Raw genomic sequence first — 27639 nt, forward strand, 5'->3', positions numbered from 1 at the left:
CATCGCCAGGCCCTGGTCCCGGCGGCGTATCCCCCGGGCCCCCGGAGAAGCGGGCCCACCCTGTCCTGGGTCCATTCCATGGGGATCTCAGAAAAGCGGCGGTCGGGTAAGGCGCGGCTTCCCAGGCTGGCACACGCCAGCGAAAGCACCGTCCACACTGTGAGCCACACACAGTACGACCACCTGGGCCACACAAGGCTACTCTGTATCCGTACATACCTTACCTGGTAGGTTGATTGACCTTGGAGCCTGCATCATTCGAGCCCACTTCCACCCATCATGAACCACTCACGTCGACATCATTCCCTTTTTTCTTTCTGCTGCCCACAAAGTCTCATTCTCCCTACGCACGAAACCCCCAACCTGTCGAGAGATTGGACGTCATAATTAAAGGGTCAGCCAGCCAACGAATCGCGACTCGAACCTCAGCATCCCTCATCCCGGCTCATCCCGACCCATCCACGCCAGTTCTCACGTGGGTTGATATTCAGGGCTTCAACGACATCTCGGAGCACACAACCAAAGGCAACAGCGATTTGCAAACTCGATTCGGCCAATATTCAACAGCCAATCACCACCCGCTTGGTATATCAACTGAACCCTGCTCAACGTTTCTCACAAAGACCAGCCTGTCGGCGCCCACCCCTCCTCTACCACGCCACCTTTGCTACAAACTAGCGGGAGCCTCAGTCGTGTCCCAGACAGCCGTCAGGAACCATAAGCCACCTGATATTACTTGGCCCGCTGCACATCATCCCGAGAAACACGTTCCATTCTTTCTGTGCGGCACAGCACGAACCATATCGGGATACCATGGGGAAACCCAAAAACACAAACCCCGGGAAGACAAAGGCCGGCCCTGGAACTAACAATGGCGGCAACGCAAAGTTGACCACAGCCTCGATTCCCGCCGCTCCGCCCGCGTGGCCCCAATTCAAGCCGTCGTTACCGGTTGCCGACCTGGCTGCCGACCAGCTCGCATCCTGCCCCGACAAGGTCATCCTGATTCGCAACTTTTGGCCAAAATCCCTCTGCAGTTCCTATGTCACATTTTTGAGGGGTTTGCCGCTTGTCACCACCCCTGGTCGACCTAAGCGGGGAGAAGCGGTTAGGGTGAATGACCGTTTTCAAGTGCAGGACGCTGCCTTTGCTCAACGCCTGTGGACGGAGACTGGACTGCGCGAATCGCTTGCTCAAGAAGACATTCAGGGTTTATGGTGAGTCCACTGTCTTCTGTTCCCTACCCATCCCCCGGCCCTCCGAATGCACCCTTGCCACGGACAACGCATCCCAGGCGCTTCCGGCTAGATCCGCCAGCATCTGCGCACAATCAAACGCACCCAAAAACAGTTATAACAAACATGAAACCCACCCGGAAGAAGAAACCGCCTGCGTCGAGCTCTCCTCGCTACGGGATTGTCATGAGACTTGCTGACATGGATTAATGGTCACAGGGGCGGTGAGGTCGTCGGTCTGAATCCCAATATTCGCATCTACCGTTACTCAAAGGGCCAGTATTTTGATGCACATTGTAAGTCTTATGGTCATATCATTTTCTTGTCATCCAACGCCACACACGCGAAGAGCGCTAGGCACTCTGCCAGTCAACCGGCAAGATTTCTGCCGCTGCATGCAACTAGGCCAACGGCCAAGTGCTCCGAGGTCCTCACGCGGTTGCCATAGGTTGCACATATTTGTCACTGGTCAAGATACGACGATGTGGCAGGCAGAGCTCTGCAAGCTTTTGTCTTGGGGGGGCAACCTATTTCTCATGACATCAACGAAGAGCTCTCTCCACACCGACACTTCTGGGCCCTCGAAGCTGGGTTGGTTGCAACGAGACCGTTGCGAAATCACTGCCCCTGTCCGAGTGGACTTGCCGCAATGCCTGTCACTAAGCAGCCAAGCAGATTGCGCGAGGATTTGGTAATTCTCGGTCCATACGTTTCCTCCTTCCCATGACAATTACCTTCATCGACCCATTCCTGTGGACACCATGATTAACATGGTTCCCTGACTATGCATGTCTCAACCTCGTCGAACCCAAGACCCGTGTCTACCAAGCAGGTCGTAACTTACGACTCCGCATGAGGAACCTGCTGAAAGATGTGAATCCGTTGAACCACTTGCCCTTGAAGACGATTTGCGGACCCACAGCGAGTGTCTGGGCCAGCGATCTACCCTTCAGATGGTCATATATGATATATGACATCTTGCCTCCCCCGCTCAGTCCTCTTTTGTTTGCACTCTCCTAGTCATCACGATCTTTCATCCGAGCCCCAGAGACCCAAGGATTTGTCCCAGAAGCCACAACCCTGCGGATCGTTCCATCCCGATCCGCTAAATGGCGTTACCTCCCCCTGGCTGATGTTGGAAGTTGAGTCCGGGAGCCTGCGAGTCCGATCCAGCAATGCCCCTCGACATCTCGCATCTTCCTATCCAAACAAGAAAGTCGGCAACGAGAAAACCAGGGCCACCTTGCCATGCCTTTTGGCGACCCTAGGTGTTTTTTTTTTCGAGTCCTGACTCTTTGCTTCTGCATCCTTCACTTGTCTTCCGTGCAGGCTTCCTCATCATCTCCAGCTTCAAGATCGACGACCTAGGCTGACCAGTGGACCCCCACACACAGACGACGATTCCAACAACGTATCACTCACCCTCGACCCCTCCTCCGGACCCGTCACGTGCAAGACAACCTGGACGTTGCTCCTCTATCTCACCTCTTCCGCTGAGGGCTGTGCTGGCGGTGAGACCGTCTTCTTCCCCAATGACCGCCGCTCCGCCAAGGAGGAGATCCCAGTCGCCCTCGAAACGGGGATGCTCCTTTTACACAAGCACGGCGACGACTGCATGCTGGTAAGTCTTTCTCTGTTCAGAAATTTAGCCCTTCCTATCCGTCCGTACTTCCAAAAACCCCCATGCGTCTTCCCCTGATCCCCGAACGAACCATGGTCAAGGCAAGACGTCTGTGAGCCTGTCTTTTTTGTTTCGTGCAACATGGACCGTTGCCACCACCACGATGTATTCGCTAGCAATTCCAGCCCAGGTACCTGTTTTCATTGCTTTTGGTGGCGCGAAACGAGGACCCAACCACGGCCACCACAGCTGCGGCCTCACCTCTTCACCTCTCTGTCTTTCTCACTCACTTTCTCTGTATCCCAATCCCTTCCCTTCAAAGTCCCCTCCCAACCACCGAACTCGATGCGCCCACTCTGCACCACCTGGCAACCTGGGTAGAAAAGAAAACCCCTGCATCCCTTCCCGCTCACCTTTCCCCTGATATTTTTCCCGTACGTGGTCGCAGCAAAAGGTCACTGCAGACTGACACATGCTCCGCTTATCAACAGCACGAGGGGCGCGAAGTCAGCGCAGGCGAGAAGTGGGTGCTTAGAACGGACCTCTGCGTCAGAAAGTGAAGAAACAAGGAGAGGAGGGATAGGTATGCGATTAGCAACCCCCAAGCAACATCCTTTCTCTCCCCTGCCTTCTTCCGCTTCCTGGTCATATTGTTCCTAACTTACCGATTCGACTGCTGTGTCCCCTTTCTGCCCGCTCGGACGTGGAACATACGAAAGAAGCTGAAGGGCACATGTCGTTCACTGTTTCTTTTGTATGCCTTTTTCCCTTTTCCTACCCCCTTCCCCAATCCACTGCCTTGGTACCAGCAATCGCCACGCAACACTGAGGACGTCCCTTCTGGGCCCAGAGACAGGCCCCGTTCGACCACGGGATCGAAGGTCTTGCTATTTTCCCCTCTTATTTGGTCAGATATTGCTGCGTCTTATGGAGAAGTGGGAATATATGTTTGCGTTGTAGAGGTGGAACACTTGACAATGCGCTGGCCTCTGGGCCAAGTGATCTCGCTGTATGCATGCTGCGCCGGATTATGTTGTCGTTTGATCGACGACTGTGGATAGACAGACAAATAGACAGACATGCTGTCGTCGTCGGGCTCGGCCAGACACCAGACAAGCTAGACAGGTGGAAGAACGTTGGAGACATGTAGGTCACACAGGTGTGGAGTGAGAGAGTGAGAGAGAGAGAGGCACTACCAAGGAAATGGGGCATTTCTGGAGGGGACACTGGTAAACCTGATACCCCAATCGCAACCCGACAATTCATACATTCAGGCATCACCAGGGCACATACACGCGCTCACACACACACACACACACACACATATACACAGCGCAAAAAAAAAGGTCCTGTCATGGCGTGTGCCAAGTAGAAGTCCTTCTCGATGTGGTGACATTGACACAATCCGGGAAAGGCTGACTACCTGCCTACTCTGTATACAGCCCTTCTTTCCTTTGGTCCTTCCCATCCCCCATTCCTCCCCCCTCCGGCGCAAGTCCTGTGGCCGACGCCCTGCCGCCCGATATTTCCTTTTTAAACTGATGTGCACGAGTTTGGATTGGATGGCACCGGGCTTGCAACCCCCTTTTCCACCTGCCGCTACCTTTTCTGCGGCCACCTCGACTTGCTTGCTGCTGCTGCTGCTACCGCAACCCTTCTATTTCCCCTTCCTCTCTTCCGCTGCCGAAGCAGCCCACGAAACATTACACATCCGGCTAACCTCCCGCCGGCTCCCCGAACGGCAACTGGGAAAGCAAGGCTACATTTTACCTCATTTCCCTTGGCCCTTCTATCCTTCCTGAGTCCTCCCCCCCCTAATGCCATGGCGGCTTTCCCGCGGCAACGCAACTTGAGCCATTTACCTACCCACCCAAACCAACCCCCGTCGATGCGGGAAATCAAGGATGTATCCGGACCCAAGACACGAGCCGGGACTTCCCCTAAGGCCAGAGTGGCATTGAGAAAAAGGTGATTTCTGCGTCAAGAAGCGAAGTTATCTATCGTGTATATTGTACATGTCTACCTGCGAATGTCGAAAAAGTCAAAAAGGGCGTCTGCCTGAACGGGGGGTTGGCGGCATCGCGGCCCAACCATGAAACAGAAAAGCCCTCTCTCTCTCTCCGTTATCGCTTCTCTGCTCCTCCGTCTTCATGATTAATGAATCTCATTGCGGATTGCGGGAATGACCTGTCAAACGCCCCTGTCGCAGCAGAAAACAAGCCATTTCCGGCGGCGCAACTAGACCATGGCGCTGCTCATCAGTCGCTCCATGGCATCCATGGCACTGTCTTCCTCCTCAACGTGCACCTCTTCCAAGCCAGTAGCAGTACCACGGCTCTCAGGTGATGGTGAGACTTCGGAAGCCTTCTTCGTGGGGCTCTCAAACACCTCCAACAGGTCACCGCGGTGCACCACTCTGCCGTCATCAAGCTGAGTCTCTTCTTGCTGCTTCGTATCCTCTGTCTCAACCCGGCGAATAGGATAAGACTTCATCGCGATCGCCTTGGCCTCGGGATCGATGGTCGGCTTGATCTTGACGTGGCCTGTGGCGATGCGGCCCATGATCCAGTGAAAGATCCACGGGAAGCTGATCAGGGGCATTGATTGTCGCTTGTGGTCCTCATCCTCATACTCCTCTGCAAGCCTTGCATTGACCTCCTGCTCGGTCACTTGATACATGGCAGCCACAAAGGGGGCGAAGTCTTCGAATCTTCTACTGCCAGCCACTGCGTAGCAAATCTCGCGAAATCTTTGCTTGAGGGCCGCTGATTCTCGGCCAATGTCCTCTTGTTGCTTGTAGTCGCTGCCAACCCGTGGCCTCGACAGGATGAAGCCTGTCCAGGCTTCAAATTCGGTCCCAACGTCACGGTGACTCATGAGACGGCGTAGAGCTGTGTCGTATTGACCTTTGATCTTGCGAGCCTTTTGCAGAAGGTCTTCGGAGAGTTCAAACCTTCCCAATACCCTTCCGTCGAACTTCTTCTCGTATAGAGGGTTAAGCTCCTGCTCTTTGACCATGTCGTAGATCTTGCCAAGCGCAGTCCGTGATTTATATGTTTTCGAGCGGTTCATGAAGTGCGGCCATCGTTTGGGGTCGAGCTCGTTAGGATATTCGGCTGGGTCCGCAGTCTTGACGTAGTCCACCGCCTTGGAGTGCAGCTGTGCCAGCCTCAAGCCTATACGTTCTGTGTTAGCATCTAATAGCACTCACAGGCCATGTACTCACATTTCGGATCATTGGCCCCCTGTTCGGAGTGATCAGCATGAGCTAGATGCGCCCCGGCAACTTTAGCCAGGCAGTCGTTCTGAATATAACGAACGAAGAACGTTCTCAGGTCTGATACCTTGACATCCCGCTTCATTTTTGGTGCTTTGGGTGCGATGTAGTCCATGGGTGGCTGGTGCCAGGTTTGGGGAATGAGGTCCGGGTTCCAGATGACAAAGAAATCATCACCGTCAAGGTCGCCTCCCGAAAGCATGCTGGGGACGTCCCGATCACCAGTGCTCGGGAACACCACGACATTCTGAAGGTGGTGTAGTCCAGGGATATCGACCGCTTCCACAACCCGAATGTCACCTGGATGAAGCGAAGGATTCCGTCCCACAATGCACACACCGGTGACGCAGGAGTACTTTCCATCCTGAGGGTTCGGAATCTGAAGGAAAATCTGTGGCAAGTCCTCGATGTTGTTGGTTGTCTTCCCCTCAGTTGCCTGGCTATGGCCTCTCAACGCGCCCGTCTCGTCCAAGCAGCCGAGAAGGAAAGCGCCTTGGTCGACGACTACTCGAGCCTTTTCCTTCAACAGCTTCATAGACCAGATGCGCCAGAGGTCCAAAATTGTCAGCACGAATGGTTCTTGAACCTCTGCATCCATAAAACCCCAGCAGACTAGGTCTTTGATGGTCAGAGATGTCATGTTTTCGTCAATGTATTGCCCTAGTAAACTTGCAGCTGCCACTCGATCTTTCATGGCCTTCTCATAACCCTGGATTTGATTTTGAGCAAGATCCAGGATGGGAATATCCTTGACACCAAGCGTCGTAAGGATCGTGATGGTTTGTCGATTCAAGGTGGCTGGTGAAAACTGAGCGAACTTGATAATCTCGAGGCCGTTGAACTGGGCTCTGAACTTTGATTGTGAAGGTCGTATGTGAACATTGAGGCCCTTTGCGTCAGGCCAAACAGCGAGCATGCCTTTGCAGCCACCCATGCGGAACTGGAAAGCAGAGGGTATTCCAACAGAATCATGACCCATCTCATGGATTACTATTTCAGCCAACAGCTTCGAAATCTTGCCAATGCCATCGCTGAAGCAATGGCCTCCGCGCTTGATATCGTGCATCTGCACGATTTGAGGAACCGTAACTCCTCGAATTTCTCGCGTCGTTGAGAAGCATTGACCTACGCGAGCGGCGTATTTGGCGACATTCTTGATGTGTCTGAAATGTCCCATCCAGTCACGAATTTGATCGCATGAAAGATGATCGGTCGGACAGAAGAAGTAGACAGCGCATTCTCGAATTTGCGAGTTTCCGAATGCCAGAAATTCGTAGGTGCGATTACCAATCTTGATGCCTTGCTTCAGGGCACGGTATATGCGGTGGTGGATCTCTTCCCCTGCGTCGCTGTAGACCTTACCTCTGTACAGCTCGTCCGTGAACTGTACTCTTAAGAAGCGGTCTTGATAAGAGTTGTATTTTCGCAGTACCCTGTTGGAGGATTCGACGCTTGGAGAGCAAAAGTGCATGGTCGATGGTGTGATAATGACCTTCCGGATCGTAGTGCAGTAGTACGGCATGCTCATACCGGGAAAGTAAAGAGCAGCCTCTTCGCTCTCGAATATCTCCATCGGATTCCATACCCTCTTCCCTTGATCCGCAAAGTACTCAAGCATCCATTTCGCCCGGTCCTTGTCCATCTGACACAGTCGGTCGATGAATGGCTGAGTGATTGAGTACTCGGATACAATGCCCCGAGAAATGCAGACCTCAAGCTGGTAGTGAACCTCAAAGGTCAAGTGGTGGTTGTCGTAGGCAGGATCGAAAGTACCCAATTGACTCTCGGGTTTTTCAGCTCGAAATAAAGTACCGAGCAGAGAAGGTCGCAAAGGTATAGTCATAGAGTGCTCTATAACGATGGTCGCGACATTGTGGGCCTGTAGAGCCTGCAGGAATCTCTCCAAGATGTTGTTTCCGGCCTTTGGAATAGCGAATCTGTAAGTGGTCCAGCGACCAGTATTGATGAAGTCCGGATCTTCGAATTCTGCTTGAAGGGTGACTGGGAAGTCTCTTGGCAGTTGATCATTGTGTAATATGACTGTGCGTCTTTCCCACCTGTCCATGGTGCCCCTTGAAGTCTTGCCCACGGCCATCTTGCTTCGTTGCCTCTTATCTGCCTTGGTCCAGAATATGGGTGGAAGCTCCAAAGGCATGACTAGAAGTGTATTTTCATCTCGGTCGGCTCGGTAGACACTGGTGAGACGGGCGAAATCAATTTCGCACTTGTGGTGGTGTGTATCTTCGTTATCGTCGTTGTTGTGGCCTTCCGGGGAGCCCAGGGGACAAGTGTCGAAGTAAACGGTAAGCTTCTTCTTATGCAAATCCATAATGATACGCACGCCTTTCTCGACGGATTTGAGCAACATCATCTCATTCTCCTGGAGGCGCGTGCCAAAGTCCATACGCTCCACTTCGAGCATCATCCTGGAATCGAACCAAATGTTGGGGTCAGAGGGGCTCTTGATCAAGCTACAGTATCTTTCATTGCGCGGTCTGAAAGTCCTGAGAATGACACGGGCAATCTTGCCTCCACTGTATCGAACTATGTGGAATCCTGATGACCAGAAGTTGACTTTGGGCGGGGGCTCAAAGCGAACCAGGGCGTAACCATCACGGGAGCCGTCTGGTTTCTCTCCGAACTCTAGCAAGGAGATATTGCCTTGATGTTTGAAGGACTCGTATAGCTCAACTAGGTTGATGATGGGGGGGAGGTTATAAACTTTGAGGCTGAATTCCGGCCACGTTCGCCAAGGTTCATCTGCCACGTCCATGACGTGGGATGGGTGCTGGAAGCGAAAGTCAGCAAAATTTATTGTTCGTCTATTGAAAGGAATATTCAACGCCGAAAAGTTGAGCTCGGGCTGAGAAATGATGGAAGGCAGTCAGGTGGAAGGTGAAAGGTGAGGTGTGCGAAGTTCCTTCCTAGCAGGTAGCCCCAAGAAAGCAGAAAGGGCCAAGAATGCCTTGTCAGAATTAGGCAGTGCTGGATAATGTTTTAGATAGACAGCCTCTCTGAATCTCTTGGGAGATCATTAAATCCCTAGCCGGGGCTAGCACGGGGAGTAATTGAAAGGAAAGAAGTGATACAGCATGAGAAACAAAAGTGCTCGAGGTCAAGTTGGACACACCTGGTTGTGCAACAGCGCGTCTGGTGTCTTGTCCGTCCTTCCTGGATTTGAGAATATATCTCATGAAACTACTCTGCCCTTCAGTTACCTTACGCGATGAGTGTGAGTTTGTTTGCAGACAAAGTGAGAGGGAAGGACTAGTAGAATGTAAGGTAGACGGGAAGGTTGAAAATCAAAGATTGAGGGAGGGGAGAAGGTGGGTGGGTGTTGAGGATGTGGAGGGTGCCTGGTGGTAAAATTGAGGTAAGGAAAGTCAGGTACCTAGGCAGAACTCGGCATATTGGTCGTGAAGGAAGGAGCTGCTTCATCGCTCTTTCTTGCCTTCAGGAAAATGCTTGAATTCTTCTAGATTCTGCTTCCTTGTGATTTCCAACCTTTCTTTGCCCACCAAGGTAGGCGCTTTGCATGCGCCTACCCGCTACAATCTTGGATCGATTGCCCGCACTCCATCTCCTGCTGTGATTGCTTCGGCATTTGAACATTGCTATTACCTAGCCAGTTACTCCCAGCCGTCCATCTCAAGATCTGATTCAATACTGAAATGTCGCACCTCCGCCTGTCAGGCACTCAAGTATCAGCACGACGGCAATTGGTAATTTGTTCCTCATGATCAATGGCGGAACGAAGCTTGAGGTTTAATCTACATCCAGTAAATAAAAGCACGCTTTTTCGGAACTTTTTCCATACAATCGAAGTATACGGCACTCCAATTTGAAAAATACAAGGCCTGGAGAAGATCTATCTACTTTCTGCTAGGTAGCTAAGGCCCCCTTTTGGGAACGCGAAGATCGTGCAAAGAGGTAACGGGCACTCTCAATCAGGTTGGAGAATAATGGCCATCAGATCAACCCCATCTGCCTGGAAGTACGAGGCCTTCTATCGCCTTCTACCGGAAACCGTTATGCATCGGAAATGGACAGTGATACCCCCAACGTCGATTCCTGGTTGAGGAAGCCACCTCATCAACTTTGACCCCATATCAAAGGACCGCAGGCTCATGATGAGGCACCTTGGTTCGTCCTTGAACCCTCAGGAATATCCATGATTTTTCCTGGGTTCATGATCCATTTCGGATCGAGCGCCCGTTTGATCGACTTCATAACGTCAAGGGTATCGGAGCCGACCTCGAGAAGCAGCGATTCTTTTTTGCCCCAGCCGATCGAATGCTCGCCTGTACACGTACCCTCCATATCTATCGCTCGCTTCACCATGTTGTGCACGCATTTCTCGACCTTTTCTCTCTCTTCAGGTATCGTCCGGTTGTAGATGATGCTTTCGTGGAAATTTCCATCGCCGATATGGCCAAGGATACTCGCGAAGAGCCCCATGTCGTCCATTTCCTTCTTGCTGATCTCGATGAGGTCGGCCAGACGGCTGAAGGGAACAGCAACATCGGTACTCCCTACGCGTTGTCAGTACATGGATCCCCATAAAAGCCAAGACAGATGACGAGCAACTCACAAACTTCTTCACCGTCCTTGCGAAGCGCCAACATTGACCACAGTGATTCTTTCCGGGCAGACCATAGCAACTTCTGCTCCAGCGCGTCCTTTGCGAACTCGAAGTTGCCACCCTTATGATTCTTGGTAATTTTCTGGACGAGACCAATATTCTCCTTGACGCCGGCCTTGGTACCGGAGAACTTGAAGAATAGGGTTGGGAGTTCCTGCCAGACACGAGGCGCTGTTGCGCCACCCAGATTGACGACCTTCATTTGGACCTCATCCATGATTTCCATCGCTGCCACAGGAATACCGTTCCGCATAACCTCAGCTGCGGCCGCAGCAGCGTCTCTGATACTAGGGAACGTCACCACAGCAACTGAAAAGTCCTCAGGCACAACAGTGAGCTTGAGGGTTGCTAGTTGAGGTTAGCATGCATCCAAAGGACCTCTGGCGAGTTGGAGCCAGCACATCCGCCTCTCTCGACTTACCTTCGGTCACAAGGCCTAGCGTTCCCTCAGATCCCACGAATAGACTATTCAGGTTGTAGCCGGCAGAAGACTTTCTTGGCCGCCTCCGAGTCTTGACCACAGTACCGTCTGCCAAAACAACAGTGAGGTTGATCACCCAGTCCTTCATGGTTCCATATCTAACCGCATTCGTTCCCGAGCAGTTGGTACCGATCATTCCACCAATTTTTGCGCTTGGGCCTGTATTTTCGGTTAGTCTTGGAAATCTCACTTCCGGGAAACACTATGTCGATCTCTGCTTACCCGGGTCAATGGGGAAAAAGAGACCGCTCTCCATCTTCGCAAGTTTCTCGTTCAAGTCCTGCCATCCGATACTCGGTTGTACAACAATGTCCATATCATCCTTATTGAAGGAGAGTATCTGGTCCATGAAGGCAAAGTCGACGCTGATTCCTCCATAAGGGGCCGAGAAATTTCCTTCCAGACTAGAACCACCCGAGTACGGAATGATGGGAACGTTATACTTGAAGCATACCCGCGCGATCGTTGCCACCTGTTCTGTTGACCGAGGATACGCAACAGCTACGGGAAGACCATCAGGATTAGTTGACGACCACTCAGAATATCCGTGGGCATGTAAGTCATCAGGGTCCGTGGAGATGATATCCTCGCCACCCAACTCCTTTCGAATCTCCTTCAAGGCCTGAACACTGAGTTAGAGACGGCACTCATTCTGACGCTGGGGTCGTATTACCTGCTCCATTTCGGCCATACTTGCATAAGCCACAGGGCGAGACAGGCTGTCCGGAAAAAGCAGACCATTACCAAGTGGGAGAAAGCCAGCGCTTGCAGAATTGTCCTTTATCGAACTAGCAAGACCCCAACCAACAGTGCCGGCGGCCAAAGCAACAGTCCAGACTGATTTCCCATTCCAGCCGCTTTGTGCGGTGTTGGCCGAACCTTCGGAGTTGACCCGAGGGCTGGTCCGTAGGAGGGTCGCGGCCGAAAAGCTCCGACCGGCACGGAGAGCGGGCCTAGCGAGTCGGCCCCTCAAGCCATGGCTCAAAAGGGGCCTCGCAGAAAGTTTGGCCGACATGCAGGGAATGAAGGTCATTTACACGGACACAAAATCCGTTTCTTCAAGGAGACTGTCTGCTATTGGCCAAGAGGTTGACCGGGGTGAGATCCTGAAATCGACAGGGTTTAGCGGTGGGTTACGTCGGTGAGATGGCTTGTGCCGGCGTTCAAGGTTGATGTTAGTCTGCGCAGCTGTACTGAGTTTGAGCCGGGAACGTCGAGTCGAACTGTGAGCTGTGGATAACAATTCCTAATATCGCGAGTGTAGGACGACACGAAAGTCGACCAGGTATCGATCTGTCGAAGGATGACTACCTTAGGTGAAGGTCTAGCGAATGGCCTTTTGCCGAAAGGGTCGGGTGTTGCGCGAAAACGAGTCCGTGACAACCGAAGTCGGGACGATGAGCCCAGGGGAAAGAGGAAGACGACGTGTTTATATTCAGAAAGCGAGAGAACTCGTCGACCACGTATCCAAATCCACGGCCAATGTCGCAATCGCCCTCGGGGCAAGCTAAGAAGCTGAGTGTCGGGGCAAGTGGATATGGTGGATGACAACGGGGCCCTTCGCCTTTAGCAACGATGCCTCTACCTCTTTTTTTTTTTTTTTTTTTTTTTTTTTTTTAAATGGAAGAAGTTGAGAGCATGACCCGAACCTCAAGTACCTTGGCGTACCGCATCCCACTTTAGGAACAAGGTGCAGACAAGGCAGAGGAAGTGGGTGGATAGACGGCTATCTTACACCCAATCACGTTACCAGAGAAGGGGGATACAGGCCCAAAAAGTGAAGAGGTCAAGAGCCGGAGGGCTAGAAAGATGAAAGCGTGGCTAGCGAGTGAGCAAAGGTGGTTGCTCTGAGTTGCTAGCGGGGGTGAGACTCTGGACTTTTCCACGATGAGGTACTTTGTAGTACCTCGCTTCAGTAGCACCAGTCCGAGCAAGCTTTCCATGTGGAGCAGCGAGCTTGGACTTGCCATGTTGCTAGAGACACAAGAGGACGACATCGGGCGTGGATCCGGGGCACAGGCGGGGAAGATCCCGAAGCTGAAACAATCCGAAGTCGTCGATGCTCTCGGTGAACGGTACATTTCCCCGCGGAGCGGTGCGTCGAGGACCGACGACCAGGTTCGATGTCGATGCGCAACCTCTCCGGGCGTGGTGTAGCTCAACGTTTCTCGGCGACGCTGGGTGAGTGATGGCTTACAAAACCAATAAATCGGGAATAGAGACATGGGTATCGGAGTTGAAGCAGAAGAAGAGGCCAACTTCGAAGGACTGGGTGAGCATAGATACGAGCCCGATAATGGACAACGGCAGAGCCTTTCACGTCATCAGTACGAACTGGTGCTGGGTTGTGATGCAGGTGTGACCCCCGTTTCGTGGGGTGGCGTGGGCTACGATGGATGGGGGCAGCAACAACCTTCCGCAGTTGGCCTACTGGAAGTCTGGTTACCAAGACTTCTCACCGACGTAATCAAATTCACGGCAATGGCAGCGGCAAACCACCATCGGCAAGCGAACTGAAAGTCGAGTTGGAAAGGCTGACGAACCTCGTGTCCGAAGATGGCGCTGCTGTCATTGACTTAAGCTGCCTTACTTGTACGACGGTGAGACGGACAGGACTCTATGTAGTCTGGCAGAGCGGAATGCCATCGACGAGAAACTGCAAGCATACCGACGTACCCCCAACGAAGAGCATGGGTACAGGGGGGCCGCGAAAATTTCAATCTCCTCCCATGACCACAATTTCCAGCCTCTTGTGAGCGACAAAAGGGCCCTGATTTCTGACGAACCCCCGCGTACCGGCCTTTTCGGTGTAGAGTCCGCAGTGGGGCTCGCGCGAGGGGTAACGGTGGCCCACGGTGACCGCCGAGGACGCAGGCCGTTGGCCTCCGGGTCAGCCAAACAACAGGTTAGTGAGGGTGCCGCTTGCCGGCTGGAGCAGGCTTTCTCGTCTGTGGATATGACTGCAGGTTTCTGAGCATCCGCTCAAACGTCAACCACTGCGAAGTCGCGCTCACCTGGTGGATCAATCACCAGACAAGGGCAGACACGGGCCTTCGTGTTAGCAAGTGACAGTCTGCCAGCGGGAAGTCAACAAAGAGGAGTGTTCCGAGATGAGGACCTTGGTTGCTGACTGTCCCACCCACTGAGTGTGCCCCGGACGACCGCTCCCGATGGCAGCGCCGACACGGAGGTTTTCCGAGGTCAAGATAACAGAACCTACAGCCGATATGTGACGAAGCAGCCAAGCAGAGCAGCTAAGCCTCTTGTTCCATCTGCAATAAGGGATATTGCTGTCATCTGACTCCCAGAAGACAGAGTGACATAAGCTCAACAATTTCTTGGGCTACCATTGCGGGTGAAGGTGGTAAGCAATAACATTCACTCTGACAACTACGGATAAAGTACCTAAGCTAACGAGACGCCATCAACGGGAATTTCCATTATGTCAGCGGTGTGTCCGAGGTGCATCAATGTTACACCATACCCCAGACAGGTCATCAGACGCTGTGAGACACCGACCTTGCGGAACCGTCGCACTCGCCCGAGGCATATCGAACATCCTATCCTCTCCTCTAGCCAAGACAGTGGCACCGCTGTTCGTTGCAAGAAGGTAGTCTTTAGTCACTTCCGATCACAGTCTCGTCGTGCGGCTTCCGATGACACAGCGCCCTCTTTCCACGCCCGCTCAGCCCTCCTGACGACCTGCCCAAAGGATTTCCAGTGCGTCTTTAGTTAGGTGCATCCCACGCTGCAAGCCTGCAACGCAACCCCCCCTGCCGCTGGCCATGCGACCCCAACAATCGATGAGATTCGATCATCGGTCTATGCTAAAGTACCTACTAAGCTTGTATGCTGGATGGACTTCCAGGTACTCAGGGTCGGAACCCGGATAACGCATGGTAGGAAAGCCGCTCGCAAATCGTTCTTCTCGCCGCTGTTCCTGACAGAGTGAACTGGCGGAAAAGACCCCGATCTCACGGTCCTAATTCACGCTATTGTCGGCGCAAGACAGCAGCAGGCTCGCAGCGGCAAACACCCATCGGACACATGGCTAAGAGTTGCCCACTCTAGATGAGGACGGCCAATTCGGATGTGCTGTATCAATCCAATGGCCATTGGGGCTGCCAGCAACCGGGAAGAAGAAGCTTTGGATGGGACGGTGCGTGACGGCTTGGCGGAGTACGCACATGCGGATTCTAGAACGAAGCAGAGAAACAATGCCTGTGCCCGGGGCGACTGCATTGGATACCCCGCGTGCCCCCGATTGGTTGCTCATGTCTCACACACTCGGCGGCAAAGTCGCCGAACGCTTGCCCGCCGCCGTTGTTACTACTGCTGTCCGCTTTTGGTGCCAAACATGCCAGAGCCTGCCCAAGCGTGTTCAAGGTCCTTGTACCCGACATCGTAACTGACCGTCAGTTGAGACCGCGGCATATATCGGTGCAGAGGACGTGGAAGAACCAGATCGCCTGTGCCTCTTCTCACCGACCTAAGATCGAGTATCGAGATGTCTCAACATGGTCTCCAGGGACTCGAAGAACATGGCAGATAGGCTGTCGTCTCGGTAGCAGTTACTATTTGTAGCACAACAGCTCCTAGACGAGATTTTGCCCGGGTTTTGGCAGTGCGGGTGTTACGGCGGGGTTGAGTGACCACAATGGCGAGGTGGTCCACCTCCACAAAGTCTAGTCTAGAAGCTGCCCCAAAGCTCCTGGCGGCAAGCGAGAATTCTTTGGACTCGGGGTCAATCCAAGACACAACCTCTTGACCCCTGCTACAACCAATTCAGAGCTTCTCGTTTCCGGAGTGCAGAATATGGAGAACGTGGTGGTGCGGGTTGCCACGGCAAATATGTCGACCAGTGTCAAGGAAAGTAAATCGAACCCCAGAATCGCGGATCAGCAATGGTGTCACTCAGGAACTACCGCCCGGTTGGAGATGCTTCGCCCCTGGGACGCAAAGTGATTGTGAGTTGTGACGAATGTCCCATAAGACATTTCGATACAAGGCGAGGAGTCCCGCCGCCTCTGCTAGATCTATGCTCTGCTGAGTCCCCCCCTCCTCGGTGAGGGTTGCCTGTGCCGTACCCAGTAAGACGAAAGGCAGCCGCCATGCCGCCTTCTCCAAAGGGTGCCTATCGTAATACAATGACCAATCGATTGAATGGTGAGAATCCCACCACCGAGGCAAAGACGCTAGCATCCTGCCGCCCCGGATGAGGCCCCATTCCCCCGCAGTCGTTCACGGACTCGACACACACAGAGAGTGTGTGTGTATGTGAGAATGATCTTATGGCTTTGGCGCACGCGGACTGCCGGGTGTGCCTGCGTCATACAAGCATACAGAAGAGAGCACGAGACCATTATCGTGCGGTCTTTCCGCGGGGTTGCGGGAAACGTTTTGAGCGGTTCGCCCTTGGAGACTTGGCGATGTAACAACAGCACACTCTCTCTCTCCCTTCTCCTCCCGGGAAGGATACAGCGGGAGGGGGGGATGTATGTGTTGGAGAGAGTAGGAAATGGAGGTTACAGCCTGACAGACAGCATGGTGTATAGTTGACGAGTTGAGGAGAGGATGTGTTCAAATGGAAGGCATTGCGTGGGCGATATCCATCTAGAGCAGATTGTATCCTTGATCTCAACTGGCTCTCATGAGGATGAACAAAACGAATCAGATGTACATCTCGTAAATATTTGGACCAGCCACAGTATATCATCATCTAAGGCCAATCTCGAAGGTCGGGACCTGCACTGTACCACTTCCAGGTAGGCAGTCTAGTACTCACAGCTTAAAAAGTAACAGGAAACGACAATATTGCCTGTTACAACAGAATGTGATGACGTCGTAGTAATCTCATAGCCAAGGTGAGATAAGATGGTTTTCACAGGACAATATCACAAGTGTGGCAAATGGGAACTCAAGGTTGGGCGGAAGAGTGACCTTCAATGGCTTGGTATTGGCCGCAATACAGCTATCTGCCGGGTAGTCAAAGCCGACAACTCTAAAATCAGCCCTAGACTCCGTAATTTTTTGATCATGCTCAATCCCATTTGCCCGACCCAAATAACCGTTTCGTCCCGAAAGACATCACGAAAGTGTGTGGTGTAGCAAGGTTGTCACCTTTCGGAGCAGCCCTGGACAGCACACGCAGCAGACTCACTCGCAATCTTCTTCAGTTGGTAGAAGAGTCGCTTAGTTGCCGGCGAGGGCGTTGGCGCGACGGCGGTCACGCTCCTCGGCAATGGAGAGCTTGACACCCTTGCCCTTGGGCAGGGAGATCCAGGGCTTCTCGGAACCGATGACGAAGACGTTGGACTCACGGGTGGCGAAGGTGTTATCAATAGCGTCCTTGATGTGGACGATGTTGAAGCCTCCGTCGTGGCGCTCACGGTGGGTGATGACACCGACACGACCCATGTTGCGACCGCCGGTGACCATGGCAATGGAGCCGGTGTCGAACTTGATGAAGTCCTCAATCTTGCCGGTGGCGAGGTTGATCTTGACAGTGTCGTTGACCTTGACGAGGGGGTCAGGGTAGCGGATGCTGTGAGGAGCAGGTCAGCAAAAAGGGTTCGGATAGGGTGATACATTACAGCCGTCGGATTTGTGTAGCTCCAATCTCTTTTCTTCGTAATCGACCAATATTCTTCTTTTTGACGTTGCAATTCCGCCTCCCTCCCACTTCAAAGGAAAGGGGATATGATTGGGAAGTCATATTCCAGAAATTGAACAAGAGAGCATTTTGGGTGATGACGAATCGACCAAAGCTTGATCCAACGGCTGAATGATGTCTGACAGAACCAGTGCAGAGTGTGCAAACTCACGTTCTCGCATCGTGCGTGACCAAGAATGGGATTCCACCGCGGCCGAGCTGAACGCGCTTGACCTTGCCAAGCTTGTACTCGGCCTCCTCGGCCTGGATGCGGTGGACGGTGAAGCGGCCCTTGGTGTCGTAGATGAGGCGGAAGTTCTCGCCAGTCTTGTCGATGGTGATGACGTCCATGAAGCCGGCGGGGTAGGTCATGTCGGTGCGGACCTTGCCGTCGACCTTGATGAGGCGCTGCATGAGGATGGAGCGGGTCTCACGGAAGTTGAGGGCGTACTTGAGGCGGTTGCGCAGGAAGACGATAAGCGGCAGGCAGTCGCGAAGCTTGTGAGGACCGGCCGAGGGGCGGGGAGCGTAGGTTCCGGACAGCTTGTCCAGGAGCCAGTGCGAAGGCGCGCTAAGGCGCTTCTGGTGCTTCTTGCTGTGAGGGCATTGTCAGAACGTTTGCTCGTGTCGAGGGTGTGTCGGACATGTTTTGCCATCGTCGTCGGATTTTTTCTTCGCTTCACCGTGGCGGGCAAGTCGAACTCGCTCGAGTAGCGAAAAAAATCCCGGATTGTATCGACGACAACGATGCTTCAGGAATTCAAGATTGGATGTCAAATACTTACAGTCCCTTGCCCATTTTGTCTGACTGCCGGTTAGTCTATGGGGGTATCTGGTCGGTGGGTGTGAAGGTCGAAGTCGAAATACTCAAAGTCAACTCGGGACGTGGAGTACGGAGGGATTGGAGTGGGAATTTTCTGTGAGGCGTAGGTTTTTCGAACCCTACACTTGTGTCTCTGGGCGGTCTAGCGGGGCTTCGATAATCCGGCGCTGCCCATTGAGGTGGTCTGGTGAATTAAGCGAGATGGTCCGTGTGCCTACTTCCTGCTTTGCCTTCGTCCTCCGTTGATTCGGCGGGTGGTGGGTCCCGTATACGGGCGGCACGTGGCCTCGCAACACGGTTAAGGTTGGATCGATGACGGCGGCCCCACCAACAGCACAATAATAATACCTACCTTACCTAACATTACGTCGGTTTGATACCTGACCAACGGCAGAAGTAGCTTATCAAGTGTCTCTCCTCTTCGGGACAATCGTCCAGTTCCATCACGAGCGTACTGAAACGAGAAGCCTTCTAGATTCAGAATACACACAGGTCATGTGCACTATCTTCGAAACAATCATCTAGCGATTGGTGCTCTCTGGCTCATTGTGCCAGGTATTCGACGCTCTACCCAGATAATCGGTTGAAGGCCTGAACCAGCCATTCCCGAGAACTTTCTCGTTCTTGCGCAGAAACGACTGTAGTCCATCTAAGTCACTCCCGAACCCATTTTCTCCTTCCTTGGCCTAGAATATCTGATTATGCGCCGTATCTCCAAAATGTGATTACGGAAATCAGTTGGTATAAGTTTATGTCCAGAAACGACCGTTCAGGGAGCAAAGCGCCACATTTCCCCATGTACGCCACACAAGCAAAGAATACGCAGCACTTTTGATTCTAACGTTTGATACAAAGCCCCACAAACAAGACAGCAGGTCGAAACCTAGTATATGTACTAGGCTGTTGTCAAAGGACGGTGTTGGGATAATTGATAATTCCGAGTTGTTGAAAGTGATGTTGGAGCTCCCTGGGATCCAACAAACTCCTCAAGGTCCGTCAAGGCGATGTCGATTCGGATGTCTGATCGGGTGCGTATATCGCAGCCGAGCTGGCGACCTGCGAGTCGTCCAGAAGCAGGCGAGAGATATCCATCTCTCCCGCGCTTCCCATGAACGTCGCCGTGGTCGTTTCGCCAAAATCGAAGGCCTGCTGGCTGGCAGGCAGCTCCACATTGTCAATGACAGAAAGAGGCCATCTAGGGAGGTCTTCCTTTGAGTTGGTTCTATTCAATGTCGCCTCCAGAGGAGGTGGTCTGTTGGGCTGCAGAGTATTCGAGATGCTCATGCTAACCGTTGGTTCGAGCGTATCGCCTCCTCGCCCGTCCTGGGGTTGGAACAATCCTTTCTCAATCTTGGCGTAAACGATGGGGTACTTGTTCCGAACCCTGTCTCTGAGGTCTGTCGGTTGTCGTCCAGAAAGACTAAAACGTGGATCTCTCTGGATCTTGGTCCAGGCTGGTCCATATTTATCCAGCCCTTCGAGTATTTGCTTATCGTCTTGGTCGGTAAAAGGTCGCCTTTCTCTTCTGTGCGACTTCTTGAATGGACCGTGTATTCCCAGCTCGGCCAAGTCCTCCAGCTTCTTTCGGTGTGCCCTGCTCCTCTTCATTTTTGGGAACGCGTCCAACTCAGCCTGGGTCATCTGAGGCTGCTCGCTCGCAGTAGCCTCTTCTTGGGCTATGAGTATGTTTTCGGACAACAGTCCGGTTTTTGCTTTAGCCTTTGGTTCGGTCGGCGTGGTTGGCAGCGCCGCAGCAGACGCAATTTTCGGTTCGCTATTAGTCCTGCGCAGCTCGTTGGGGCAGCAGGTGCGAAAACGATCCTTCAAGTCACCCGCAGTTCGGTCATTGAAGTTGAAGTCGGGATCCGCAAGGATATCGGTCCACTTTCCCACGCCATGGCGATTGACTCCTAGCAGCAAGTGGTTCGTCTCAGCTTCGGACCACTTCCTTCTCGGCTTCATGGCCTTCTTTCTTGTTTTGCCACCACCAGATTTCAAGTTCTTGGTCGTCGTCGACTCAGCCTCCGCAGGCTTCTCAACTTCGATCTCCATGTCCTTCTCCTCCGGCACCGGCGCGAAATCTCGGAGCGGTTTAAGCTGGTTGTTTTCGGGTTCGTTGAAGTCGTTGGAGGCGATGGGCGGGAACAGCGCGGCGTCGGGAGGAGGTTCGTGTAAGCCATTGATGATAGGCGGCATGGTGGGCATGACCTGGGGTTGAATTGGCTTCTGTTTCTTGACCGGCTGTGGTAGCTGCACGAAGTCGTCCTTGGTAGCAACAGTGCGGTGCCTCTTCTTGGTCGCGGAGTCATCTTTGTTCTCGGGCACCTCGTCGAGGATCTTGCTTAGGGAAAAGGAAGAGTCTACATTATCTCGGTCCTCGCCCAAGAGCAGTCTCAATTGTAGATGCGCGGTGCTGTTGACTGTTCCTCGATCGACTGCTGCTTCATCGTCCTTTCTTGAATCCCGTACGGAAAAGCTGTCGTCGAGGGTGCCGGCATTCTGTGGTGGGGCTCCGTGGCTGGTGGCAAGCGAGAGCCCTTTGGTGTTTTCCTCGCGATGGGTCGTATCAGGCTCGAGTGGAAAGGGCCGCTCAGAGGGACGGGAGAAGGCCAGGCGGAGAGGCGGCAGATCAGCGTGAGCGAGCTGTGGCGTGGTGGAATCGTTCAGCAGGTGGATGAGGCGTGGCTCGATGTAGGCCATCGTGGGCGAGAGGAGTCGGAGTGGGCATTTGGTTTAAAATTTGAGGTAGGAAACAACACAGACGAAGAGAAGGGAAGCGAAGGGGGGAGGCGAGGGAAAGAAGAAGAGACAATGGACGCGGGATCGATGGTGGAAGGTCGGCGTGCGGGCAGGATGGTGACGAGGAGAAGGAAGTCACTCGAGGCGGACGCGGGAGACTTGTACTCGAGTCTGCAACGAGTTTGCTCAGGTAGCAGAGACTGGCAGTGACTGACCGAAAGGCGGAGGGGGAGCAAGAGAGGTAAGGGTAAAGCAGCTTACGATTGGCAGTCAGCCTTTCAGGGCCCGGTCTGACAGGCAGACGGGCTCACCACAGACACACTGACTGCAGGGCTCCTCCCAGAAGATTTGCCCAACGATGAAAAGTCCCACGTGAAGAATCCCCACCAGAGAAGCGGCAACTGAGACTAGCGCGGTTGGGTCTGCGGTATTTGCTGATACCGATCAGCAGCGGACGTGGGTGTGCCAAGTAACTTTAATACTTTACGATTATCATTAGCTGGTGCCAAGCGAAGCCAGTTTCTTGTCTCCACGCCGGCACGCAGCTTTCCCTCTGTCCCTCTGTGCCGCCTCTGTGCCCATCTCCCTTTTTCCCCAGGTTACGACCAGGCGAGGTACATGATATTGGCAGTCAGTATCTGGTCGAGCTTGGACTGTCAGGTGGAAGACAAGACATGAAATGACAGATGGCTGCCCAAGCTAAAACAAGCGCCAGGCAGGAGATGGATTGATTGACCTTGACAGACATTGGCACTACTAGATGGCTCACTGCGCACACCTCTCGTCCCACCTTAGGTTCACTAGATCTCCCTTCCCTGAGCCTGAATTGGGGCCGGCCGCTGCATAACCCCAACCCAACTCGGTGCGGAGCTCGGCAATCTTGGAGGCTTGCTGACTGAACAGTATTAGTACCTTACCTGAGGTACCCAAGACATGTTTCTCGCTCCAGTTTACAGCCGCCCGTGGTCTCCGCCTCCGCCTCCGCCTCTCCGAAGTGCTGCATGACACACCACACACCAAACACCACACACCACATACCACATACCACATACCCTCCACCAAGCTGAAAGAACGTCTCACAGCTTCTCGGTCTGATCAATTGCGTTGCCTGTTGCCCCTCCCTACCTTTGTCAGGCTGTTCTGAGCGAGTATTCTGGCCTCCAATCCTCTGCCTTGCCAACGACCCAACCGTTCTCACGAAACCACTAGGCCTTTCCAAAGAACCTCAGCAAGGGTTTGGTGGCTGCCCTTTGTTACACTGCCTTCAATCCCCTCTCCCACTTCCCACCAGCAGCTTTACCGACCCCAACGGTCCCGACTGTCGCCATGGCGGCGGCTGCGGCTCTTCCAACCTTGCCCAGACTGGTATTTACCGTCTTCGAGCCCATTTCACTGTACGTTCACTCTCGCCACCTGATATGCCAGCCGCCACTGAGCTGATGCGTCTTGTCTCAAAGCGTTGGCGGTTTCCTAGGCGCCGTTATCAACCCGGATTGGTTCATATCCGAGCAGATCGTGCAGGGTGCAACCTCGGCCGTGCCAGCTGCAGAATCTGATAATACCCGTCTCGTGGCTCTCCAGCTTGGAAACATGTACCTGCTCATGGCCATGGTTGGGTTAGCCGTGCTCAACCTCACCAGCGAGCTGAGAGTCGTGCGCGGCTACCTCGTTGCTCTTTGGATAGCCGACATTGGCCACATTTACGTATGCTATCACGTTATGGGTCTCAATCGCTTCCTCGACGTGGCAAACTGGAACTCCATGGCCTGGGGCAACGTAGGAGTCACGGTGCGACCACCCTCTCGTTCGAGCTATGAAGCCGTGCTAACCATCGAAGGCCCTTCTCTGTCTGACCAGGATGGCTTACCTTTTAGGCCTCTTCGGACAGGATTCTCCTCTCAAGAAGTCCGAAAAGAAGCAGCAATGAAGGGGTCTTCATGTTGCGCTTTCGTGAAAGTCCAGTCCTCTGGCAACAATCGTAGCCTCAAACTCTCAATCGGGGTTCCTAGCTCGAATCTGTTCGAACAAGTGCCTTGCATCTGTGTGTTAGTAGGGCTTGCCCGCCTCTTCTCCATTCATTTCTTTGTAATACCCTTGGATATATAGGCCTTTCATCAACAGAAACGAAACAGCCACTTTCTTGGAATGCTTTTGTGATGCTCGCCTGTAGCCGAGAGACTGATTGCCCACTTACACGACCGGGCGTCGCCAAATTGGCCCTCAACCACTACCAAAACACCTTGCGCCAGTACCGTGTACAGTGTACCTTGATGATTGTTGTTACCATTGCATGAATGATGAAATAAAAGCACATGAGAAAAAGTGTCGGTAAAAGCATATCGAGGTAGTGCAAGCAGCTCGGCACCCCAGGTGACTCAGCTTTGGAGGCGGCACAAGCATGCGTCCTACCTTCGGTAGTATCCATAGCTCTACCGCCTGTACAGGCATGCTCAACCACTGAAGCAATTATTTTTGCTGCCGGAAACAAAGAAAGGATGAATAGCATCGAACAAAAAGATTCATCTATAACTCGATTGGTTACGCATGCCTAGAAGAAGACCAATGACAGGCGTCGCAGGCGTGCGCTGCGTGACGAAATTACCGACTTCTTTGGATCGCGCAGTCTTAGTGCGTACCTTGACTAATGGAGGCCTGGGAAAAGGCGACTGGGGTCTGTAAAAACACCTTGCGGCGCTTCATTTCCCGCAGCCAAACCAAGACATCGTATCTGTACCTTGTGTGGAAAAGAGGAATACTTTATTTAACCTTAATGTTCCCTCTGTCACTCTGAAAAGGTGACGCGAGTGCTGTGGATACCTAAGGCACCAGCTCGCTGAGGCCAGAAACCGCGCGCACCTTGTAAGCCAACTCCCTCGTGAGGGTTAGGGTTAGGCGATGAAGGGAGCTTGTTTACATTTCTCCAATACGTCCACCCATTCCCGACGCCGACGCGTCTTTTGGGAGCCGCAGTCGTTGGATTACCAGAACCGAGTCAGAAATGGCCCGAACAAGAACTGGCCGCGGTGCTCCGGAGCCCCCGGAGCAGAGTTTCGAAGACGCTCGTTCCGCCCGGTTGACGCGACGTCGTGCGGGCGGCGCTGCTGGCACGGCGGAACGCGTCGAGTTCACCACCGCTACTGCTGCATCTCAGCCGACGACGCGAGGTAAGGGGAGCAATAAGGTCGTCCCGACGAGCACCACGTTACGAGAGATGGCGGAAGAACAAGACGAAGACGCGACAGAAAAGCAAGAGGAAGACGGTTTCAGAAATGAACCGGTCGCTCGTTTCAATGCGAAGGAGATTGTCAGAGATATCAACCCGCAGGACAACGACAGTGGTGAGTCACGGCGTCCTCCCTCATCATGTGTGCTCGTGATGGGTATCTGAGGGCCGAGACTAACAGCCGCTACAGAAATGGGATCGCAGAGTATTTCTGGCAAACAGAGGAACGCAACTCCGGCTTATATGAGTGCGGCATACACGATATTTTCAAGTCTGTCACTACTGCGTTTCCTCCCTTGCGAGGCAACATGCTAATCTTGTCACAGGCGCACCCAGGGTACCAGGCTCGTCAGCACCGAGAGCATCACAAGGTGCGATACTTACATTGCGCCTTTTCGCTAGGGACGAGTTACTGACTGAGGCAAAAGGTCCCGTACAGCTGCCGGGAATAGAGGACGATGGCAGCGATGACGAGTCGGAGATGGGCGATGACGACGAAGACGACGCCGCCCAGGATGTTGTCGAAGCGGAACTGAAAGAGAACGCCCTCGACTCACTCTGGCACGAATCCGAGGCTCTGGCGAGGCTGCTCCGCAACCCAAAGCCCTCCAGCAAATCCTGGTGCCGGTTACTGCCCGTCTTCCGGGGCAACTGGCTCCGCACCCGCGAGTTCTTTGTGGAGAGCGACGCGCTCTTCATCGACCTCTTCGCCAGCATCGAGGACATCAGCGAGAGGCAACAGCTCAAGGCGCGGGCCGTCATTATCGGCGCCAACGCCACATCGCTGCTCAACGTCATATCAGACGCCGAGCTCCGCAAGGAGGGCAATTTTGATAGAGTCTGGAAGATATTTCAGCGCCTCGACGAGGACTTCCCCGCCCCGCTCTGCCCCTACGACGAATACGCCGATCACGTTACCGAGGACGATATCGAGCTCGCGCTCGACATCCGCACGCACAGGCTGATCACAAGCCTGAAGGCCTTGCAGGATGGTCAGCAGAATCCGGCCGACATCGCGGCGGAGCTCTTTTGCGTCACCCTGAAGGCCTCCGTCGATGCGGAGGAGGCTCTTGAGCATGGACCGTTCAGGGGCATCGACGGCCGTATGACGGAGCGATTTGCAGACAGGGCGAGGCAGATTCTCGCCGCCATCGAGGACAAAACCGTGTACGATGCCATTCAGGCTCTCGACGAGATATTCCCGCTCGAGGGATCCCCTGACCAGTCACAGAACGAGCCCGACAACGAGGCGACCGATTTCATCAGCAAGATTTCCGCCTGGTGCAGCAGGATGATTGACGAGCTCAGCGTGGTTTTGAAGGATCCGCCGCAGGAGGAAAGGCCATTCTCTCCGACAGAGTCTTTGGCGTCGACCGCGTTGCAGGACATAGTCCGCAACGACGTGTACGGTTTTCCCAAATACCCTCAAAGTCCTAGACGCGAACCACACACTAACTCTACTACAGACGCGAAGACATCCTGTCCCGATCAAACGTGCAACTCCTAGCAAAACTCTCCCGCCAGCTCCCCTCGCGCCTACGTACATCCCCGTCGCTGGCAAACTCTCAACACGGAGCCACCCTCGAGTCCACCGTCAACGGAGGCCTCGGCGACGATTACGAAGAAGAAGACCGCCGCCGCAACCCCTCCCCGGCGCCCAGCGACCTCTCAGCCATCATCGCAGGCCTCCCCAGCACCGCCATCATCCGCAGTACACAACCTTCTTCTTCCGCCGAAGCCGGCACCAGCACCGCCGCCGTCCCGCGCCGCTCCGGCTTCACCGCAGTCAACAGCGGCGGCGGCGGGAGGAAACGCCCCCGCGAGGCCTCCTCCAACCACTCTCAACAATCTCAAGAGACCGATGACCCCTTCGAGGAGGACGACCGCGAACCGAACCCCCAGCGAAGGGTCCAACTCGCCCGCGACCGCCACGACATGCCCCCTCCCCCCTCTCGCCCCTCAAAACGCGTCCACCTACCCTCAGCCGCACCAGGGCCAGCCTCGTCAGCACGCCCAGCAGCAGCACCCCCTTGGTCTTCCCCGTCATCAACTTCCACCACCATCCGCCGCCGCTTCGGCTCCGAGCTACCTAACAGCGCCCCCGCCTCCTCGGCACTCTCCAGGAGCAGCATATCCAGCAGCACCAGCACCGTCGCCTCCTTCCGCGACATCAACGAGATGAACCGCCGCCCGGCCTCCCGTGCGGGACCCCAGCAACGCGTCCCCTGGTCCGATAAAGACACCCGCCGCCTCATCCGCCTCATAGAGTACCACAACTGCCTGTGGGCGCACATTGCAAAACGCCAGCTCCCTGGCGGTCGCCCCAGCAGCGGCGGCGACTTTGAGGACAGGGAGGACTGCATCTTTGATCACCCGCGGGACCAGCAGGCCATCCGCGACAAGGCGCGGAATCTCAAGGTCGATTTGCTAAAGTATGTTGGTCTTTTCTCTCCAGCCTCCATCCACCCCCCCCCCCCCCCCCCCCCCCCCCCCCCCCCCCCCCCCCCACCCCCCCCAACACAACACCCCAACACCCCCCAACCCCCCCCCCCCACCCCCCACCGCCCCCCCCACCCCCCCCCGCAGCCACACACCAGCAGCACAACCCCCCCCCGCCCCCGCCACCCCCCCACCCCCGCCGGCCCGCAGAGCCGACCTTAATCTCTACCCGGGCTTCGACGGCATTGCCCTCGGCAAAAAAGAACGTCTGGCCCTCATCAGCCGCGGCAAGAACCCGGATCGCAGGGAGGCCGACGTCGACGAGACGGGCGAGCCCACGCATACCGAGTACGTACCGCTCGACGACGACGAGGAGGAGGATGATGAGCTGTAGCTTGGCTAAGCTAGCTAGTCACCTTGCGAAGAAGACCCATCTTTTACGATTAGCTTGCTCTCTATATATACAAGGGATGTACCAAGTGAGAAAAGGAATAACGGCGACATGGC

General features: G+C 54.1%; 11 protein-coding genes across 11 annotated transcripts; 6 read left to right on the plus strand and 5 right to left on the minus strand.

The window, feature by feature from the left end:
* Positions 1–279: 279 nt before the first annotated feature.
* On the plus strand, positions 280–387 carry CORC01_01212 (uncharacterized protein; the record flags this gene model as incomplete). Its single annotated transcript, XM_022612868.1, has 1 exon — positions 280–387. The coding sequence occupies one exon, from the start codon at positions 280–282 to the stop codon at positions 385–387; it is 108 nt and encodes a 35-aa protein (XP_022480629.1).
* A 426-nt stretch (positions 388–813) lies between these two features.
* Positions 814–1683, plus strand: CORC01_01213 (uncharacterized protein; the record flags this gene model as incomplete). The annotated part of the gene is made up of 2 exons (XM_022612869.1): positions 814–1217; positions 1455–1683. The coding sequence occupies 2 exons, from the start codon at positions 814–816 to the stop codon at positions 1681–1683; spliced, it is 633 nt and encodes a 210-aa protein (XP_022480630.1).
* A 949-nt stretch (positions 1684–2632) lies between these two features.
* Positions 2633–2860, plus strand: CORC01_01214 (uncharacterized protein; the record flags this gene model as incomplete). Its single annotated transcript, XM_022612870.1, has 1 exon — positions 2633–2860. A coding segment is annotated over one exon (228 nt), but the record flags the coding sequence as incomplete, so codon positions are not given.
* A 2234-nt stretch (positions 2861–5094) lies between these two features.
* Positions 5095–8906, minus strand: CORC01_01215 (RNA-dependent RNA polymerase; the record flags this gene model as incomplete). The annotated part of the gene is made up of 2 exons (XM_022612871.1): positions 5095–6032; positions 6083–8906. 2 exons carry the CDS (start codon positions 8904–8906, stop codon positions 5095–5097), a joined length of 3762 nt encoding a protein of 1253 aa, XP_022480632.1.
* A 1352-nt stretch (positions 8907–10258) lies between these two features.
* Positions 10259–12289, minus strand: CORC01_01216 (glycolate oxidase; the record flags this gene model as incomplete). Its single annotated transcript, XM_022612872.1, has 5 exons — positions 10259–10665; positions 10725–11123; positions 11197–11415; positions 11479–11878; positions 11930–12289. The coding sequence occupies 5 exons, from the start codon at positions 12287–12289 to the stop codon at positions 10259–10261; spliced, it is 1785 nt and encodes a 594-aa protein (XP_022480633.1).
* Positions 12290–13197: 908 nt separating this feature from the next.
* CORC01_01217 (uncharacterized protein) lies at positions 13198–13413 on the plus strand (the record flags this gene model as incomplete). The annotated part of the gene is made up of 1 exon (XM_022612873.1): positions 13198–13413. One exon carries the CDS (start codon positions 13198–13200, stop codon positions 13411–13413), a length of 216 nt encoding a protein of 71 aa, XP_022480634.1.
* A 429-nt stretch (positions 13414–13842) lies between these two features.
* CORC01_01218 (uncharacterized protein) lies at positions 13843–14480 on the minus strand (the record flags this gene model as incomplete). The annotated part of the gene is made up of 2 exons (XM_022612874.1): positions 13843–14204; positions 14327–14480. Coding segments are annotated over 2 exons (516 nt in total), but the record flags the coding sequence as incomplete, so codon positions are not given.
* Positions 14481–17448: 2968 nt separating this feature from the next.
* Positions 17449–18707, minus strand: CORC01_01219 (ribosomal family S4e; the record flags this gene model as incomplete). Its single annotated transcript, XM_022612875.1, has 3 exons — positions 17449–17800; positions 18081–18503; positions 18694–18707. 3 exons carry the CDS (start codon positions 18705–18707, stop codon positions 17449–17451), a joined length of 789 nt encoding a protein of 262 aa, XP_022480636.1.
* Positions 18708–19727: 1020 nt separating this feature from the next.
* Positions 19728–21431, minus strand: CORC01_01220 (MYB DNA-binding domain-containing protein; the record flags this gene model as incomplete). The annotated part of the gene is made up of 1 exon (XM_022612876.1): positions 19728–21431. One exon carries the CDS (start codon positions 21429–21431, stop codon positions 19728–19730), a length of 1704 nt encoding a protein of 567 aa, XP_022480637.1.
* Positions 21432–22796: 1365 nt separating this feature from the next.
* On the plus strand, positions 22797–23397 carry CORC01_01221 (uncharacterized protein; the record flags this gene model as incomplete). Its single annotated transcript, XM_022612877.1, has 3 exons — positions 22797–22864; positions 22928–23246; positions 23308–23397. The coding sequence occupies 3 exons, from the start codon at positions 22797–22799 to the stop codon at positions 23395–23397; spliced, it is 477 nt and encodes a 158-aa protein (XP_022480638.1).
* A 1071-nt stretch (positions 23398–24468) lies between these two features.
* CORC01_01222 (uncharacterized protein) lies at positions 24469–27526 on the plus strand (the record flags this gene model as incomplete). Its single annotated transcript, XM_022612878.1, has 5 exons — positions 24469–24808; positions 24884–24964; positions 25020–26097; positions 26160–27125; positions 27280–27526. The coding sequence occupies 5 exons, from the start codon at positions 24469–24471 to the stop codon at positions 27524–27526; spliced, it is 2712 nt and encodes a 903-aa protein (XP_022480639.1).
* Between the last annotated feature and the right edge of the window lie 113 nt (positions 27527–27639).

This window comes from Colletotrichum orchidophilum, assembly GCF_001831195.1.
Source record: "Colletotrichum orchidophilum strain IMI 309357 chromosome Unknown Scaffold_6.1, whole genome shotgun sequence".
NCBI lineage: Eukaryota > Fungi > Ascomycota > Sordariomycetes > Glomerellales > Glomerellaceae > Colletotrichum > Colletotrichum orchidophilum.